The following is a 17,963-nucleotide window of genomic DNA, read 5'->3' on the forward strand; positions in this document are numbered from 1 at the left end:
CCCCGACTTCTGGCCCAAGCCCGAGAACGCCAACAAGGTCCCGTTCGACCGCGACGAGATCCATGAGGAGCTCGAGAGGCTGCGCGCCAGGAGACTTTATTTGCGTGAGAGGAGGCTGGCGAGTGAGGCCCAGCAGCAGCAGCAGCAGCAGAACAACAACGATAAGGAGTAATTTCCCGGTTGGCGAAAGAACGTTTGCGGCAAGGCAGTGCCGGGCTATTGGCGCGCCTGACTGAAGAGGAACGGCCGTCGCTTGGGGTTGAATTACCTCTAGTCCATGAGCGACTGAGCCTTGGGGAATGTATGATTACTGGGCAGCAAAAGAAAGAGAGATGGGAGCAGGGTCGTCGCAGGGACAGTTGGAACGTCGTTGTGGTTAGGGGTGGACGAATATCGATATGGGTTACAAGGCGTTTATGGGCAAACTTGTCATTTATACGTATCCTGGTCAACAGGGAGGAGCCTCTCTGCTTTGCATCGGGCCCGGGCATCATCTTTGGAAAGGGGAGGTTTATCAATGTTTACAATCATTTGTTTCGTGCCTTCTTTTGCGTCTTCTCAGGCCAGGACTACTCGTCAATGAGCTCAGTCACCCTGTCCCACTCATCATCACTCATGTTTCCCCTAGAAACGTTGGACCAGATCGCCTGGACATCAGGGTAGTCCTTGATGCTTGCGAGGAGGTCCATAAACTTGACCAACTCGTCAGAGGAGTCCAGCGGAGCCCTGGTATCCTCAATGGCATGCCACACGATGTCGGACTCGGCGATCTTGAGGTTGAACTTGGACCCAACAGCCTTGCAGATCTGCTGAGTTGACGAGGGGTCCGACCAGACAATAATGTTGCCCTCTTGGTCGTTCTCGAGATCCTCGGCGCCAGCCTCAATCGCATCCTCCATAATGTCATCTACGTCCAGCCCGCTCTCGCCCTTCTCAAAGATCACGCGGCCCCTCCGCTCGAAGAGGAACTTGGACGGGCTCTTGGCACCGTTGGCCTTCTTCACCATCTGGTTCAAGTCTTCTATAACGCGCTTCGTGTTCTCCGTCGCAGCGTCAACCACCAGAGCGATGTTGGGCGGCACAATCGCCTCGTATATCACGGGCTCTAGCGTGGCGCCTTCCGACGACTTGCCCTGGCCTCGGGCAATGGCTCCCTCGATCAAGGCCTTGGGCGTACCGGCCTTCTTGGCCGCCGCGACAACGGTGGCAAGCTGTGGGTTATTATTCAGGTTGGGTCCATAGACTAACTCGCGTAACTGCGTAAGCTCGGGCTTCAGCCGGCGGGGCATCGGGATGATCGGTGGAACAACGCACGCTTCGAGTACAGGGTGATGTTCTTGGTGAAGACGGTCCGGGCTGCATTCTTTTTGGCGTCGGCGGCGGCCTTTTCATGCTTGATCTTGGACCACTTGTTGTGACCAGACTGCAGGGCGGGACTGGTAACGAAGGTGCGCCGACATTGCGCGCATATTATCGAAGGGCTCGTGGATTTAAGAGAAGACCGGGAGAGTGGGCCGATGACGATGCTCCGCGTGAGGGAGGCCATGGTCGCGGTTTGCGAGCGAATGAGTCTGGAAGATGAGCAACGCGCGGTCAGAATAACATATAGAAAACTTTGGAGGCGAGTTGACAAGACTCGACTAAGGTACCCAGAAGAGAAGCGTACAAACGAACGTAAATTGCGGCTCTTCCCGCGACAATGGACGGAGCTCTCAGTCAAAATTCCGAGAATTGTTAAGAAGGAAGCTGTGCCGAATGGCGGCCGGGGTTCGGGCGCGGGGCGGGAAGGAAAACGGCCATGGGCGGCGCGGCGGGCGGTTCACTTCACCAGGGGCGCCTCCCGAACCCCTTGTCGGGTGTTTCCCCTCGAAGACCCCTCATTGGCCCACTGTATGTACAGCACGCTTGCTTCCCTGGAACGCCCATGCATGCAACCTCCTGTGAGCTGCATTGGATGTTACAGACCTCGACCATGTCCAGGTCAACTTCGACTTGTGACTGACACCTTGGCTTCAACAACTTTCAGACACTCGTATTATAGACTGCATTGCCCGAGGATGCTAGCTTCGATCATTTCACCGACCATCCGAGTTCCTTAGACCAGACTACAGTACAGCTATACACACCTAATTCCGCCGTCGAATTCGCACCGACAGAGCCTCGACCGGCGCCTAATAATGTCATCAACACCAGCTCCCGGGGAGCCCAACGACGCCGCCAATGGCGAGCGCAACGGCATCACGAACACATACGCTACGACGCATCCCGAGCTCGATCTCGCGAAGCTTCAAGCCCTCCCCGCCGAGCAGCAGGAACTATTCCTCCTGACGTCCGTCTCGGCATTTAGCAGGCATGTCCTGGCGCTCGAACCAGACGACTGCACCGCGCAGCAGTTTTACATCAAAAAGGAGGCTTTCAAGGTTCTGAACCTTGCCTCCCCATCGCCAACGAGAGTCATACGAAACGCGCTGGGGCGGTGTCTTGCGCACGTGTTCGACAAGGGTGATAGGAAGCTCCTGTTCGAAACCGTCAACGAGCTGGTCGGCATCATCTCGAGTGGGAAACTGAAGACGGAGGGCGAGATCCGGACGAAACATGCTGCCGTGGCTTGCTTGGGAGACATATACGGTTCGGCCGGTGACAGCGCCATTGGATTGCACCAGCTAGTATGTTCAGCGCTCTTGAAGCTGTTGAAGGCAGCGTCGAGCCACGCAGGGCTTCGCGCAGCTGTCTTGACCGCCTTGGGAAAGATTGTCACGATGATACAAGGAAGCATGGACGAGAGTGTCGCAAGAGATATATGGAAACAGGGAAGGAATCATGCCTCTGCAGACAAAGGGTCACTGGTCGTTGTGGCGGCTTGCCGATGCCTGCGGTCGCTTGTGCAGTTCACCCCCTATTTCAAGAACTCGACCGATTTCGACAAGCTCAAATCAACCTTATTCAAGACTTTCGACAACCCATCATCAAACGCGCGATCGGCAGCAGCGGACTGCTTTGCCCAAGCGTTGGTCGGGGGTTACTCCGAGTCAGCCATTGGCGAGGCGCCGCTGCCCCTGATTAAGAGATCCAAATCCAAGGCGATCAAGAGACAGTCAACAATGGGAGGGCTTCAAGATGATGAGGAGGTCCCCTCACGCCCTGAAAGCCCTGCTCCAACCCAGAGACCACAAGATTTGGCTTTGTCGCTGGCCGACATATTCAAAACTCTGTCTACCCAATACGTTCGCATGTCTACTACAAATAAGGCTAGGGCTGCCATCGCTGTTTGTATCGGAAACGTACTCCAGAAACTCGGGGAAAAGACTGTAGAAGTCAACTATCTTCGCATTCTCGAGATCCTCACAGCTGATTTCTTGGGCCATAACAACATCCTCAACAACCGGTACCGCTTACTCATTTCGCGGCGCATGGTTGATACCATTATCCAGGACATAATAGGGAAAAGGATCCTGGGCGAATCGGGCCAAATCACGGCTGCCAAAGCTATTGTCAACGATATTCTTAAGAACTATCCCCAGGCGCTCAAGGAGAGACCAGAGCCATCCAAGCACACATTGGTTGTCTCACTGAGTGCTCTGTCGTCATTGATCTCTAGTTTGGGCACAGCGGCGACTGACTTCTCAGAGGGATGCCGCGATGGCCTGCTGCAAGTACTCCAGCACCCTAGCTACACTGTTCAGGTATACGCTGCGGCCTGTATGAAGACGTTTGTGTTGGCCTGCCCGCAACAGCTTCTTCCCTGTCTGTCAGTCTGCATGAACAGCTTGAGCAGAGAACTGAGCCTTCTTGGGACGGGAAGGAATTCCCCTCGCAGGTGCATTGGTTTCGCTCACGGCCTCGCTGCCGGGCTCAGCGCAAGCCCGCAACGCCCACTCTATGGGTCTGTTGAGATCAACAGTCGCGTTCTGACCATGGCTACAAACTTGCTCAAGTCAAGCGGAACTTCGGAACTACGAGTTGCAAGCACCCAGATCCAAGTCGCCTGGACCTTGATAGGCGGACTGATGTCTCTTGGGCCGAACTTCGTCAAGATCCATCTCTCGCAGCTGCTTCTCCTCTGGAAGAACGCGTTGCCCAAGGTTCTGGCAAAGGATAGCATGGCGGTCCATAGGAATTTGCTCAATGCCTCTTTCCTCACACATGTCAGGGAATGTGCGCTTGGGTCTATCCTAGCGTTTCTTCAGTTCAACAGTCGTCTCTTGACTGTGGATGTGTGTAAGAGAATCGCTACCATGTTGCAGAGTACTACTGCATTCCTCAAGACACTACCGGCAAAGAAAACATCGGACGATATCAGCGAGAGGCTGACGCCTGCCTTGCAACTTCAGGATTTGGAAGTTATGGTACGACGCAGAGTCCTTCAGTGCTATACCAAGCTTGTGAACGTTAGTCCTGCTGGCGCCACCGAAGCTCTTCTACAGTCCAATCTTTTGACTCTTGCCATTTCTCTCTTTGCCGATCCGGATAACTATACACCCAGCTCCCTCAGCACTTCGATTGCGAACGCAGCAGGTACCTTTGACTCCATCTGGGAGGTGGGCGACAACTCAGGTTTTGGTGTGACCAGCCTTGTTAGGGGCTTCGCGACAAGAAGCCTCCCGGGACAGCAGACCAACGGGTTGGACAGCACCCAGCAAGAGTATGAACCGGAAGAGTGCATCGAGAGGCTGCTTCTTTCTCCGGTATGCGGAACCCTGGAGAACGACGCTTGTCTTCTGTACATCGGCAACTCAGATAACCCGGGGCTCCCTGATCCTGCTGCCACCGAGGTGGTCAACATGGCTATCCAGCTGTTTGCCTTTGTTTTCCCCTTAACCCCGTCTAAGGTGCAGGAGAGTGCCCTGGAGCAGATTACGACCTTCATAAGGGCTGGCTCTCTTCAGCGGGAAACTGGGCGCAAGGCTGCTGTTAACGTCAACGTGGCTACGGCCCTGTTGTCTACTCTTCGGGTGGCTTGTAAGGAGACCAAATCGTCACCAGGCGACATCACGAACATGGCCGTTGAGAAACTTCTTCAAGAGCTGTTGAGAGATTTCGTACTTGACCCTGATCAGTACGTCCGTAGCATCGCTTACGAGGCAATTGCGAGACTCTGCAGCGCTTGTGGCAATGCATTCACCAACCAAGAGATCAAATTCCTTGTCGATACTATTGTTGTCAACAGAGAACCTAGCGCAAGAGCGGGCTGTGCTATGGCTCTTGGATGCATCCAGACCAAGATTGGTAGTATGGCGGCTGGGTATCATTTGAAGACCATTCTTAACATTCTGATGTCGCTGTGCAACGATCCGCACCCAACTGTCCATTACTGGGCTCTGGAGGCCATAGCACGCGTATCGGATGCTGCTGGACTCGGCTTCTCCAGTTTCGTGTCTAGCACACTCGGAATGTTGGCCAAGCTCTACGTCTCGGATACGCATAACCCTGAGTTGGCTTCTCCCATTACCATGAACTTGGAGGCTGACCTCTCCTCATCGGCTGCAATCGCTCGCTGCGTTGATGCGCTCATCAACGTCCTTGGTCCGGATCTACAGGACTCTACCAAGTCCAGGGAGCTGATTCTGACGCTTGTTGGGTACTTCCAACAAGAAGAGGATCTCGAGATCCAGCGGGCAAGTCTCGCCTGCATGGAACATTTGACATTGTATGCTCCGGGCTACATGGACTTCATCGACTACGTCAGGACACTTCAGCGGTATATCAAGTCCGATCATGCCGCCCTCCGAGATGTGGCCGTGGACAGTCTCTACAACCTCATGAAGAGGAACTCTTACGATGTCATCAAGGCTGCTGAGCAAGGTTTCGAAGATCATTTGTGGTTGGTTCTCGACGCCTCTCCGAGCCATGACGGCATGCGCAACCTTATCAGAAACTGGCTCCGCCAGACCTGTCTTTCGGACACAGCCGCTTGGCTTGCGCGCTTCCAGCATGTCCTGAAGATGACCAGACCGAAGGCCTCCGCACAGGCAATCACAAACACCGGGAGGTCTGGTGGAGGTATTGACCTACAGGACGAAGAGGTAGCTGGTTTCGCCGCTGCTGGAGGAGGCGCCAAGGACGACAAAGACACGCCGAGCGGCTCAGACGTGGAGCCCCTGAAGTGGCAGGTCACCACCTTCGCCATGGACTGCCTGAACGATATCTTTGTTTTTGTTGCAAAGCATGTCGCGACTCATGGCGAATCTGCTGCGCAGGCGGCCCTTCAGAACAAGATTGCTGATGTTGTCCGCATGGCATTCTCGGCATCCACATCAGGAGTCCTGGACCAGAGAATTTGGGGCTTGAAGATTATTGGGGCTGTCCTCAAGATGTTTGGAAAGATTCCAGACCCAGACTTCGAAGAGGCCATGCTGCTTGAGCAGTACCAAGCGCAAATCAGCTCTGCCCTTACCCCCGCTTTCGCCGCCGACTCGTCTCCTGAACTGGCCTCGGAAGCCGTCGATGTTTGTGCAAGCTTCATCGCGACGGGCATTGTCACTGACGTGGACAGGATGGGTAGGATTCTGAAGACGCTAGTCAGCTCGTTGGAGAACTTTGCAAAGGATGAGGATAATGCTGGTATTGGTGATCTGAAGGGACTCAGCTCAAACGCCCAGGTGATGGTCAAGATGTCCGTCTTCGCCGCCTGGGCCGAGCTGCAAGTTGCCAGCTCTGAGCAGAAGTACCTACTGGATGTCCTCAAGCCCCATATCGGTACTTTAACTCCCCTATGGCTCGAGTCTCTACGCGAATTTGCTCGGTTGCGGTTCGAGCCGGATATTTCCATGACGCTTGGCCCTCCATCGCTTTCTGGAAGCTTGGACACTGTCTACGCAGCGCTGAACCGTGAGACGTTGCTCAAATTCTACCAAGAGTCTTGGTTGAAGTTGGTAGACGCTATTGCCAGCCTCATTGAACAAGACAGCGAGTTCGTCTTCGATGCTCTTGATGGCAAGGAGCTATCAGGACCCACTACCAACAACAGCTCAAAGGGAGCAGATATCAACTACCGCGATGAGCCTGTTGCGTTCTTCTTTGTCTTGTTCGGTATCGCGTTTGAAGCTCTCGCCACGAAACCAGGCCAGAGCGAGTCCCTCGCTACTCGGGAACAGACACTGGAGATCCTCCGCGCCCTCAAGAAGATCCTTCACCCAAGTGTATCTGGACATGCCATCTACCGTGATGCCATCTTCTCTGAGACGATGGATCTCCTGGACCGTCTCGTGCTCACTGAAGGCCTTGATGTGCAGGGCGTCATCGTCGAGATTGCGCGTGCCCTGTGTGTGGCGCATCCGGCCGCCAGAAAGCAGGCCGACGACCCCGAAAACAGCGAGTTGTCTGACGACATTGAGCAACTCTTTGAGCTCACCCGGATCATCGTCTTGGTCCTCTCCGGACTGTTGCCCAATCTCAGCGAGGCTCAGCAGCCCGTCCGTCATCAGATGACGGAGGAAGCGATCCTCCTCGTCCAGACATCGCTCAACGCACTAGTCGATGCCGCGGAGGTGTTCCCGTCCATCATCAAGACGGATCTGCACGCCTGTATCCTGCACATCTTCGCGACCATTCTTGCAACACCGACATGCCAGGAGGTCATTGTCCCTCAAAACTTGTCGACGCTCAAACGCTTTATCAACGGCATGACCGGCTCTAGGAGAGACGGCGGAGATGATGACGAGGGTAACTCGCCTACGGACGTCCAGCTGCTGGGATGCTTGCGCCGCTTCCTGTCCATCTATCTAAACGCCCAGAAGCGCGAGGCTCCCACATCGCTGACCTGTGTCAAGAACTGTCTCCTGGCCATCACCATCCTCTTTACCGGCGGCAAAAACCACTTGTCAGCCAGCGAGCCGCTAGTAGCCAAGTTCCTAGACGAGGTGGTAGACTGTCTGACAGACCGAATGGTATGCCTCTCCCCTGTCTTCCTTTCCACCCCCTTTCTTCTCTGCTCGAATACTAACACAACCCCCCTACCACCCAGACCGCAAAAATAGCCGCAAACTGCATCCGCTCCCTCCTCCTCAACACCAACACCAACAACCAACCCACATCAGCCGACCACACCCTCTCCCGCCACTTGCTCCCGCGCCTCATCGCCTTCGTAACCAACACCTCGCCCGAAGACCCCGAACACGCCCGCTCGCTGATCGCCCAAACCCTCGTGCAATTCACCGCCGTGGTCGCCCGTGGTTCATCCCAGCAGGGCACCCAGGGGGCAGAGGCATCCATCGCCATGGCCCTCGTCGTGCCTACTTTGCTCTCGCGCGCGGCGACAGAGCCTGCGAAAGATGATGTGTACCGCGAGACGAGCGCAAGACTACTAGAGTTGGCGAGCGCCGATCAGACTGCTTTTAGGGCGGTGGTGGGGGCGATGAGTGAAGGGCAGAGGGGGTTCATGGAGGAGGTTATTAAGAGTGGACGGGCGGGGGGGATGGGTGGTGGTAGTGGTGGTGCACATGTAAGTGCGGGGAGGCGGAGGAGTGTGGAGGAGGAGGAGCAGGCGCCGACGATTGCGTTGAAGATGAACTTTGGTGGTTGAACAGGATCCATGGAGTTGTTGGGTTGGGCTTTTGGTGTGAAGAACATATATATACGTATGATATAGAACGTTGTAATATACTTGCATGAGACACTTACATAATAGATATGGTTGGAGAGGAATTAGGGGTGTGCCTTGGCTTTTGATTTGAGTTGAGATGGGAAACTGGGGGTGGCTGAGTTGAGCCCCCCCCTTTTCTGTCATTGTTTACTTGGGTATCTCCTGCTTTAACCCTAACCCCTATTCCTAATTGCCCAATGCCTCGGGGGTTTAACGACAGACGTGCAAACCACCGTTATATGAACGTCCTTGAACATCCAAACCCGCCCCTTTCGCTTCCTTCATATGCTGCCTATACTGATGCGTTCGTGTTTCGGGATCACAATGCGACTACTTCTAGTTCGCCGCGAGTATTTCCGCCGCCATCGGCGCCGGCGCGCCGTCCCTCGTGCCATCATGTCTCCTGGCCTCCTCAGCTTCGCGCTTCTTTCTGTCGACCTCCTTCTGTCGCTCGTGGTTCACAAAAGTGGCGTAGCGCAGGGTGCCGAGGGTCGCGACCGCCATGAACAGTATTCCTACCACGGACCGGCGGATGAGAACCCAGCGCAGGGCTTCGATGTCGGAGCGGGCGTCGCTGTTGAGCATGACGGAGATTTTGTAGTTTATCTGTTGAATCTGTTGGTGCACAAATGTTAGTTTACGGCGCTTATGGTTTCGTTATGGGATGAATTGAGGGAGAAAAAAAAAAGACCTACACGACTATCAACAGCCTTCTGCTCCTCCCTCACCGCCATTTTCCTATCGTTGAACATGCCGCGCACGTTATCGTTCAGCGTCAACAGCTCCTGGTTGAGCCTCTGCGTGAGTATGTCCACCTCGTGAAGCAGGTGCGTGCGCTGCTGCCGAAGCTGCTCGTCCGCCACCCGCCGGTTGTTTTTCACCTCGGTGCTCAGCTCCGAGCACGCCGCGCGAAACAGATATGACTCGTTCTCCACGTCGCTCTTGCTCACCAGCCCGGCCTGGGCCACGTCCAGATTCGTAGCCAGCAGCCCGCGAACGGCCTTCATCGCCGTGATGGCTTGCGTGAGCGTGTAGCCGCCGGCCGAGAGCTGTTTGACGAGCGAGTAGCTGTCGAAGTGGTGCACGTAGGGAGGAGGTTGGAGGTGCGGTGGTCGGCCATTGCCGTGGTCGGGGTCGGTGAGGAGGCGCGTGGTGTGGTCTGATGAAGGCGGTTCCATGTAGAGAATTGTTTCCATGGGCGTCGTGGTGCTGCTCTTGTCTGCTGTTGGATCTGAACCGGTTTTCGCGGCGGCTGCTGTGGGTAGTTGTTCGGGGGTCCCGGAGCTTGGGGCTGTCTTGGGCCCATCGGGAACGCCTTCTGTTGGTGTTGTTGGCTCGCTCTTTTCTGGCTGCTGCTGCTGCTTCTCTGCCGGGGCAGCATTGGGTTTCGGGTCGGCGCTTGGTTTTGGGTCGGAAGACGTTGTTGGTGTCTCTTCATGTAATGGCTGTGGTTCTACGGCCTTTCCGTATTTGACAAAGGCGGCTTGCCTCCGGGAGGCGGAGCTCGAGAAAGGAGCTGAAGCGGTATGCGCGCAGCATGATGGCTGAGAAGAGTGAGGAGCGACATGACGACGAGGCTTGCGGGCGACGCGAGCGGCGGCTGGCTCGGACCAGAGAGCTCCTGTGCGGAAGAGCTGAGGATATAGGAAGGTCAAACGGCCTGGGGTGGCCATTGTGTCGCAAGATAAGAGCTTTGTTGCTGCCCGAGCTATCACAATCTTAGAAGCGGACTTGGAGGGGAGCTTGGAGGGGATCGCGGGGTTCTAGATGGGCGTTGGGAGGGAATGCGACTGTTGGGTTGTAACAAAGTGTTGTTGGATTCGGGAGCAAAGGATAAAAGGAGGAAAGGGAGTGATAACAGCAGCTAGACGGCTACAATGTTGGTGGGTCGGGAACAGCCGGTTGGAAATCACCTCAATGTCATGCATACGACTGGGCCGCCGTCAACGGAGCTCGGGATCCATTGTCGCGATTCCAGCCCAGGGGCAATGGGAAAGGATGAAACGGCTAGGCGGGCTGGTGTGCTGCACTGCTGCTGCCAGCCGGAGCTCAGTTGTTCAATGCCAAGAGATAGAGCAGGCCGCTCGGTGCTGGTCGGTGGAGCACACACGTCAGACCGTTCCTGAAGGAGGAAGTGACGTGCATCGGACACTCTGATGTCTCGAACGCACTTGACAGTAGAACTTTTTGTGTGATAAGACTCTGATAAGACATTGAGGCAGCTTCCATTGTCTACCATAGCGCGCCACGGGGGTTGTAGAAAACGATCCTCGGGATGTTCTTGTAATTGTAAGATACATTTCGGGATGATTTCGGGCTGAAACTGATCCATGGATCAGTTTCAAGTCAAAATGACACGGCAAGAGGATCTCTATTATCCTTTCTCAAACGAAACTATTATATATGGGCAAAATCGACTGCTTTGAAAATAATCCCAAAAGGAATCCCTCACTTAAAATATTTCCAATGGGGATTAATTCAAGGAAAAGACTATCATCAAGGCTGTTTTACCGAAGGAAAATGTCCCTAGACGTCTATATTTCAGGAGGAAACTGATCCATGGATCAGTTTCAATACAAAATCATACACTTGGTTAGAGAATTTTACAGTTACAAGAACATGCCGAGGATCGTTTTCTACAACCCCCGTGGCGCGCTATGGTACCTCTACGTGAACCAAAATGTTATCAACGGTTCAAAGAATTCAGACTAAAGGAACTTGAAGTGGCCAATGAGAGGCCGACTTCCATCCGCATTTTGCGGGAATGACACCTCAATCGTTGACCGCTGATGTTGACACTCAACGCAGTTAGTACCTGCCTCCACTATAACGCAAGGAACTACGCCCTGCTTTTACAGGGCATTCATGCTATGGGTGCAGAACGCGAATGAAAAAAGATCGATTCGTCTCAATACAACCCTCAAAACTCATTCATCTGATTGTTATCTTGCACGTCCTTGTTGTGTACTGTCCAACAAAATATCGTCACTGCAGCACAAAACAGAGAGAAAGAGGTAAGTACGTTCCACCAACATGGAGGGATTGCAACCATGTCGAAAGGCCCTTCCATGACCGAGGTTCCTGGTCCCGCGCGGCAGCTGATTGACTCACGGTTCGCTTCAAGTCGTGGAACTCACAATCTTTCCACTTGCGCCCACCAACACGGCACGGGTGCCAGCCCTGGGACGCTGCTTCTTCCCGTCGTCATCTTCTCTGCTTGCACACACCATACTCGCCCTGCTGCTTCATAAACTACGGGGACCCGTCTCTTGTCCATCTTATCTCTACTCCAACCATTCTTCTTCGTTACCATCTTAGCCACGCACCACATCCACCGGTCTCAATTAAGTATTTTGGCTCGAGTCATGTACGCGCTCACAGTGTCTTTGTTTCCCATCCTTGCCCATGTCTCATGCTAACTGACGCTGTAGTCCATAGTGTCTCTTTATAATTCGCTGACCTGGCAGCTGTTCCAGGCGTTAATGTTGGCTGCAGATGGCTTCCCCGTATGGTTTGTACACCCATCCCCTTCCGAGTGAATCAAGGCCAATATGGCTCCTCAGAACCTGAAGGTACTCACTGACAACACCTCCCATAGATCCCGTGGCCACGGATCCACCACTTCTGGACAGAAGTAGCGAGATCAAAACCTATACCACCTCGAGGTTTACTTATCCCGGCCTGCGTATCTTTTATCGCCGCCACCAACAGGCCGACCGTCTTCCAAAGGAGCCAGCGCCGATACCACTACTCGTTTTTATCCATGGACTTGGCGGCTCAGTAGCTCAGTTTCACCCGTTGCTCACCAGCCTGACCTCGGTGGCGTCCTGCTTGGCTATTGATCTTCCAGGGTGCGGGAGGTCCGAGTTCTCAGTCCGCCAATGGGAAGCATATACCACTGATGCCCTGGTAGAGCTCCTGGAGATTATTATCGAGGACTACCGTGAGAAAGAGGATGGCCAGGGTGTAGTATTGATTGGTCACAGTATGGGTGCCTCTCTTGCTGCACTACTGGCGAGCCCGAGACTGCCACCCCGGACTCAACTGCATGAGCACGTCGTTGGCTTGATCGCAATCTGTCCCAGCTCAGGTCTTCCATCCAAGAAGCAGATTATGATCTTCAGGGCTCTGCTTTGGATCCCTGAATTCATTTTCAACCTTTGGAGAGCGTGGGACAGGAGAGGCGGAAGCCAGAGTGCGAGCGTTAACAGGTTCGTTGGCGCCGATGCCGACCCCGAAGCAAAGCGGCTCCAGGACTTATACAACAACCAAAGTAATTCGTCAGTCTGGCGTCGTATGGCTTGGGGTTGTCTACCGACCTATGTCAATGGGCAACCTCAGGGCGGCCTACCCTCAAAGGAAACCTGGGAAAAGCTGAACGTGCCAGTTTTCTTGGTGGGAGGAGAAGACGATAGAGTCACTCCTCCTAGGGAGATTGCCAAGATCCGTGGCTTTCTGGAAAACAAGACAACACCAGACACGATTTCACCCGGCACCTCAGTTGTTGCTGATTCAGCAGCGCCGGTAGACATCAACGCAGCAGTATCCAAGATTGATGCCTTGACAAGTTTGGGACAAGCAGACGAAAATGCTCGAGAGGGGGCGGATCAGGAGCCAGTACACCAGACACAGGTCGCTGAACCAGAGGAAGGAGCGGACGATCCGTCGACGCCTACTGAGCAGGCAGCGAGTCTACCGTCTTTGTCTCTCCACCCCAAGAAGGTTGTGCGCTCGGTCATCATGGGCAAGCCAGCCACGCACGCTTTACTATACACACCATCAACAGCCCGTATCTTAGCGGGACTGATATCGGATTTTATGGTTGTGCATATCACTGGTCGTCTTGACTTGGGCTGGCAACTGCAGTACCTTTCTCGGGATGGCAAGTGGGATGTCAAGAATCTTCAGAAGTGGCAGGCTGTGGAGCCTGTTTCTGAACCTATCGGTGGTATCTTCCGTGCCATGAAGACATTGCGCGAGGTCGACGAAGTTCACAGTCCTTCCGAGTTTGTCAAGAAGTGGGGTGGTGTCATCAAGGACGTCATCGACATTTCGCATGACAACCCGGTTTACAACCCTCAGGGTCTCGAGAAGGGAGGAATACACTACCACAAGTTCCCAACGGTGTCCAAGGTCCCGCCTACGGATGCGGAGATCAAGGGCTTCATTGAGCTTGTTGACAAGATCCGTGCCGAGCAAAAGGAGCGGGCGAAGAGAGAAAAGTGGGGAGAAGAGTATTACATTGGAGTCCATTGCCACTACGGCTTCAACAGAACGGGATTTTTCCTTGTCTGTTATCTTGTTGAGCGATGCGGTTATACCCCGAAGGCGGCTATCGAGCATTTTGCTAAGAGCAGGCCCAAGGGCATCAAGCATGCTCACTTCAAGGACCGGCTGTATGTCCGGTATTCTGGTTTGGAGATTAAGGCAATTGAGGAGGAGTGAGATTTCACTCGCCCTTTTTTTATTTGCTGGTTTACTTCACTGTAAATGTCTCGAGTTTCTTCGAGCTATGTCTATCTGATGATACGAGCGGTTGGATTAGTTGTAAGCGATTCCTTGGTCATGGCAGTGTGGTTGGGCCTTGTACGAAAAGATAGATGGCATGGGCGTCTGGAAGGTTAATGCTGTTTGATTATTGATACCTTGAAATACTAGCCTGTATTCCTTCTTTTTGAACAGTTGAGTCTTGGGTTGCTGTTCGGATAAATCAAAGCATAGCTGAAGAACATCACGATCACGACAACTGTCCCTGACTAGCCAAATACGCAGCTCCCGAGTCAGCCCAAACCTCATACTTCTTAACCCTTGCCTCCTCGTCAAACTCCAACACATACGCAAACACCTCGTCCCAGCTCTGTCCCGTCTTATTGTTCGTGAACACTGCCTCCCCCCTAACCGACACCTTACGCACCTCCGAATCCACAATGTAATTAGAAAATCGCATGTCCTTGTAACTCAACTGCTCCCCAATGGTCTTGAAGTATTCCAGAAATCCATCTTTGCCCTTGTATTCGCGGCCCAGAAAGGGTGCCAAGCGAGGCAGACCGTGCTCGAGGACTATGATGTCATCGCTTTTGGCCGTGAAGTGTTTGGAAAGGATCTCGGACGGAGGGGTTTGGGAGGCGAAGGCGGAGCAGAAGGATTCAGAGGCGGTGAGGAGGAATTTTCTGGTTGTTGAAGACATTTTTAAATTTGTTTGGATGTGTTGGGGTGTTGATATCGTGAACTTGTTAGTGTTGGAGTTGTGTTGGTTCTCCGTGTGAAAGCGAGTCTTGTGTAACATGCATGGATGAATTGATGCCGAGCGTGGGAAGCACGGCTGCACGACAGGGGACCGACAGGGTTGCTTTCAGTGGTCAGGCGGACGAATCATGGGCTCCTGCCGCACCCGATGCTGTCAGATTGGCACCACTACCGCTTTTTTCCATTCCCGTCGGATTTATCCCCACGTTGTACAGCCAATCACATCTGGTGAAGGACTTGCATGCTGACGACTCAACGGGGCATGCAGCCCAGCAAACCACATAATTGGCCAAAATAGTGTGGGGATAAATCCGAGTTGAATGAAAAAAAGCGGTACACCAAACTGGCAAAACTGGAGCTCCGAACTTGTCGGAGTAGTGGCTCAATCAGCCAACCTATAATCTGACAGATGCAGCCCTATCGCCGCTGTCCGCACTGCGTCTTGAGTCTTGACCGCTGTGCGTTGATAACGTCCAGTCAGATGTGAGGACGTCCTGCTACGGCCCCTGCCTGGAGATAGCCAAAGAGGTGCTCAAACAGTCACCAAAGAGCGCTTTACCTTATAAGATGTACCACGTCACCCGCCCACCGTGACGGAGACGAGGGGAGACGGGGCACAGACAGGCACGCGCCGCCGGTTTCGAAGTCGGTTTCAATCCCATCTTTCTTTTCGTCCCATCTTCCCGCATCTTTTCTTTCCCCTTTCTTCCCTTTTTTCTACGCAACTGAAAGCTCGGTATAAGGGCTGATCGCAACCATATCTCTAACACCACAATGGTAAGTGAAAGCTCTCCGCTCCTACACAAAGAGTGATTTCGGACGTTAACCGGGGTTGGATCCTACCGCACAGGCGCCGTCTCCGGAACGCAGGCCGTTGTTGGCCTCCGACGACCAGTCTCCCGATGGCCGGGACGACCGCGACAGCGATAATGCCGCTCCCAGGTCACGATGGCGCGAGCTTGCGCTCTTCACCTGGGCCCTCGTTGCTACCGCCGCCGTGATTGTTCTGGCCGTGGTGATCCAGCACAGTAACTCCACCCAACACTCGTCGACTTCACCGGCAGCGGTCTCTGACTCCTCGGTAGCCGGCGGCAAGAAGACCGGTTCCTCGTCCGGTGGCAAGCGCAACTTGGTATTTATGGTGTCTGATGGCATGGGACCCGCCTCGCTCTCTCTTACGCGCTCGTTCCGCCAGCTCACCCAGGATCTGCCTATCGACGATACCCTCACCCTCGACCGTCACTTCTGGGGAACCTCCCGCACGCGCTCGAGCAACAGCTTGGTGACAGACTCTGCTGCCGGTGCCACTGCCTTCTCCTGCGGTCTGAAGAGCTACAATGGCGCTATCTCAATGCTTCCTGATCACACACCTTGCGGCACCGTTCTCGAGGCTGCCAAGCGCGCTGGGTACCACACCGGGTTGGTGGTGACCACCGATATCACGGACGCCACCCCTGCTTGCTTCGCTGCTCACGTCTTCCATCGCATGCAGGGCGATGAGATTGCGCTGCACGAGGTTGGCCATGGTCCTCTTGGTCGCACAGTCGATCTCATGTTGGGCGGCGGCAGATGCCACTTCTTGCCTAAGGGGACCCCGGGCAGCTGCAGACAGGATGATATCGATGTTACCAAGCTTGCTCAGGAGAAGTATGGGTGGAACTATGTTGACAATCGCGCCGGTTTCGATTCCCTTGGCCTGGGCAAGAACGTCTCCTTGCCACAGCTGGGTCTGTTTGCGACCACGGATGTTCCCTTCGAGATCGACCGCCGCAACATGGCGGATGTGTATCCCAGTCTGAGCGAGATGGCTGCCACGGCTCTTGCGGCGCTCGAGGAGGCTACCAAGGATACTGAGAAGGGCTTCTTCCTCATGATTGAGGGCAGCAGAATTGACCATGCCGGTCATATCAATGACCCTGCGGCTCAGGTCCGTGAGGTGCTTGAGTACGACAAGACCTTCAAGTCTGTTCTCGACTTTATCGAGAAGTCGGACACTGAGACCATCTTGGTTGCCACAAGCGATCATGAGACCGGCGGTCTGTCCACTGCTTGGCGTATGTTCATTCTTCCCCCTTTCTTCTTCTGACCTATGACATTTAACTAACACCCCTTGCAGATGCACCCAGCGAACTCCCCGTCTACAACTGGCACCCCACCGTCCTGGCCCGCGCCAACGCCTCATCCGAGTACCTCACCGTCCTCCTCCTCAAGCACATCGCCGAAACCGGCGACAAGGAAGAGTCGCTCCTCCGCTGGATCAACGACGAGCTCGTCGTCAAGCACCTCAACATCAACGACGCCTCCGAGGTCGAACTCAACTCGATCGCCAGCAACCCGGCCCTGGCCATCCAGCTCTTTGCCCGCATGGTCAGCGTCCGCGCCCGCGTCGGCTGGAGCACCCACGGCCACAGCGCCGTGGACGTGAACATCTACAGCTCTGGCGGCCGCGGCACGGAGAAGATTAGGGGTAACGTGGAGAACACGGATGTGGGCAAGTTCTTGAGGGGGTGGCTCGATTTGGATAGCGAGGTGGAGGATATTACCAAGGAGCTGGCCAAGAAGTTGGGCAGCAAGGCTCCCTCGCAGAAGCAGTTGGAGAAGATCGAGAAGGCATCGACCGCTTTTGAGGCTGATGGACTTGCTCATGGCGGGTTTGAGTCGGGGCTTTATGGTCATTTGTTGTGAGATGGTAGCCTGAAGTATTAAGAGGGCGTTTCGAGGAGTTTCCTTTGTAGTGTACATGGATATGATGCATACGATCTTGATACGATATGGGTGGAAGGATGAGCGATGCGAAGTGTTGCATAGAGATTGAACATTGGCATGAGCGACAACGGAGTTGCATGGTACTTATTGGCTGGTTGGCGTTTGTGTCATAGTAGAGGTATAGCGTTCATGGTTTAATGCTAGCGTTGTCGTTTGGATATCTGTCGTCATGTCTGAGTCTTCGTGGCTTCTCAACAAACAGCCATAGTCTTCTATCACAATGAAACATGCGCAGGATTCATACATATTAACTGCCTGAACGACTAATGCACGCACATCGAGGGAGGGACCATGAACATCATATCCTTCACTGTTCCAGGAAGCCTAGCATTGTCATCATGAACACATTCGCAAGCGATTTTTCAGGCAC

The 17,963-nt window shown here is 54.1% G+C and overlaps 6 protein-coding genes across 6 annotated transcripts; 3 read left to right on the plus strand and 3 right to left on the minus strand.

Annotated features, from left to right (window-relative positions):
• Positions 1 to 370: 370 nt before the first annotated feature.
• B0H65DRAFT_276812 (transcriptional regulator-domain-containing protein) lies at positions 371 to 1,765 on the minus strand. Its single transcript, XM_062822824.1, has 3 exons — positions 1,650 to 1,765; positions 1,315 to 1,571; positions 371 to 1,243 (listed from the first exon to the last, which is right to left on the minus strand). The coding sequence occupies exons 2-3, from the start codon at positions 1,544 to 1,546 to the stop codon at positions 570 to 572; spliced, it is 906 nt and encodes a 301-aa protein (XP_062679893.1). The 5' UTR covers positions 1,547 to 1,571; positions 1,650 to 1,765; the 3' UTR covers positions 371 to 569.
• A 211-nt stretch (positions 1,766 to 1,976) lies between these two features.
• On the plus strand, positions 1,977 to 8,645 carry B0H65DRAFT_499141 (armadillo-type protein). The gene is made up of 2 exons (XM_062827823.1): positions 1,977 to 7,886; positions 7,964 to 8,645. Exons 1-2 carry the CDS (start codon positions 2,178 to 2,180, stop codon positions 8,519 to 8,521), a joined length of 6,267 nt encoding a protein of 2,088 aa, XP_062679894.1. The 5' UTR covers positions 1,977 to 2,177; the 3' UTR covers positions 8,522 to 8,645.
• On the minus strand, positions 8,646 to 10,734 carry B0H65DRAFT_541540 (uncharacterized protein). The gene is made up of 2 exons (XM_062829175.1): positions 9,277 to 10,734; positions 8,646 to 9,196 (listed from the first exon to the last, which is right to left on the minus strand). The coding sequence occupies exons 1-2, from the start codon at positions 10,252 to 10,254 to the stop codon at positions 8,918 to 8,920; spliced, it is 1,257 nt and encodes a 418-aa protein (XP_062679895.1). The 5' UTR covers positions 10,255 to 10,734; the 3' UTR covers positions 8,646 to 8,917.
• An 897-nt stretch (positions 10,735 to 11,631) lies between these two features.
• Positions 11,632 to 14,026, plus strand: B0H65DRAFT_510984 (uncharacterized protein; the record flags this gene model as incomplete). The annotated part of the gene is given in 3 exon segments (XM_062828448.1): positions 11,632 to 11,665; positions 12,180 to 12,854; positions 12,867 to 14,026. 3 exon segments carry the CDS (start codon positions 11,632 to 11,634, stop codon positions 14,024 to 14,026), a joined length of 1,869 nt encoding a protein of 622 aa, XP_062679896.1.
• A 292-nt stretch (positions 14,027 to 14,318) lies between these two features.
• On the minus strand, positions 14,319 to 14,768 carry B0H65DRAFT_430950 (uncharacterized protein; the record flags this gene model as incomplete). The annotated part of the gene is made up of 1 exon (XM_062824916.1): positions 14,319 to 14,768. One exon carries the CDS (start codon positions 14,766 to 14,768, stop codon positions 14,319 to 14,321), a length of 450 nt encoding a protein of 149 aa, XP_062679897.1.
• Positions 14,769 to 15,211: 443 nt separating this feature from the next.
• On the plus strand, positions 15,212 to 17,917 carry B0H65DRAFT_474084 (repressible alkaline phosphatase precursor). Its single transcript, XM_062827230.1, has 3 exons — positions 15,212 to 15,604; positions 15,678 to 16,881; positions 16,944 to 17,917. Exons 1-3 carry the CDS (start codon positions 15,602 to 15,604, stop codon positions 17,510 to 17,512), a joined length of 1,776 nt encoding a protein of 591 aa, XP_062679898.1. The 5' UTR covers positions 15,212 to 15,601; the 3' UTR covers positions 17,513 to 17,917.
• The last annotated feature ends 46 nt before the right edge of the window (positions 17,918 to 17,963 follow it).

The sequence above is a fragment of the Neurospora tetraspora genome, assembly GCF_033439725.1.
Source record: "Neurospora tetraspora strain CBS 560.94 chromosome Unknown B0H65scaffold_6, whole genome shotgun sequence".
Lineage (NCBI taxonomy): Eukaryota > Fungi > Ascomycota > Sordariomycetes > Sordariales > Sordariaceae > Neurospora > Neurospora tetraspora.

Excerpts from the sequence above, each read along its gene's own strand:
- B0H65DRAFT_541540 (XM_062829175.1), bottom strand. The coding sequence starts at position 10,254 with ATGGCCACCCCAGGCCGTTTGACCTTCCTATATCCTCAGCTCTTCCGC. Across the intron at positions 9,197-9,276 it reads AGAAGGCTGTTGATAGTCGT|ATTCAACAGATAAACTACAA; the intron begins GTAGGTCTTTTT and ends GTGCACCAACAG.
- B0H65DRAFT_276812 (XM_062822824.1), bottom strand. The coding sequence starts at position 1,546 with ATGGCCTCCCTCACGCGGAGCATCGTCATCGGCCCACTCTCCCGGTCT. Across the intron at positions 1,244-1,314 it reads CATCACCCTGTACTCGAAGC|TCTATGGACCCAACCTGAAT; the intron begins GTGCGTTGTTCC and ends TACGCGAGTTAG.
- B0H65DRAFT_474084 (XM_062827230.1), top strand. Across the intron at positions 16,882-16,943 it reads CGGTCTGTCCACTGCTTGGC|ATGCACCCAGCGAACTCCCC; the intron begins GTATGTTCATTC and ends CACCCCTTGCAG.
- B0H65DRAFT_499141 (XM_062827823.1), top strand. The coding sequence starts at position 2,178 with ATGTCATCAACACCAGCTCCCGGGGAGCCCAACGACGCCGCCAATGGC. Across the intron at positions 7,887-7,963 it reads ACTGTCTGACAGACCGAATG|ACCGCAAAAATAGCCGCAAA; the intron begins GTATGCCTCTCC and ends CCTACCACCCAG.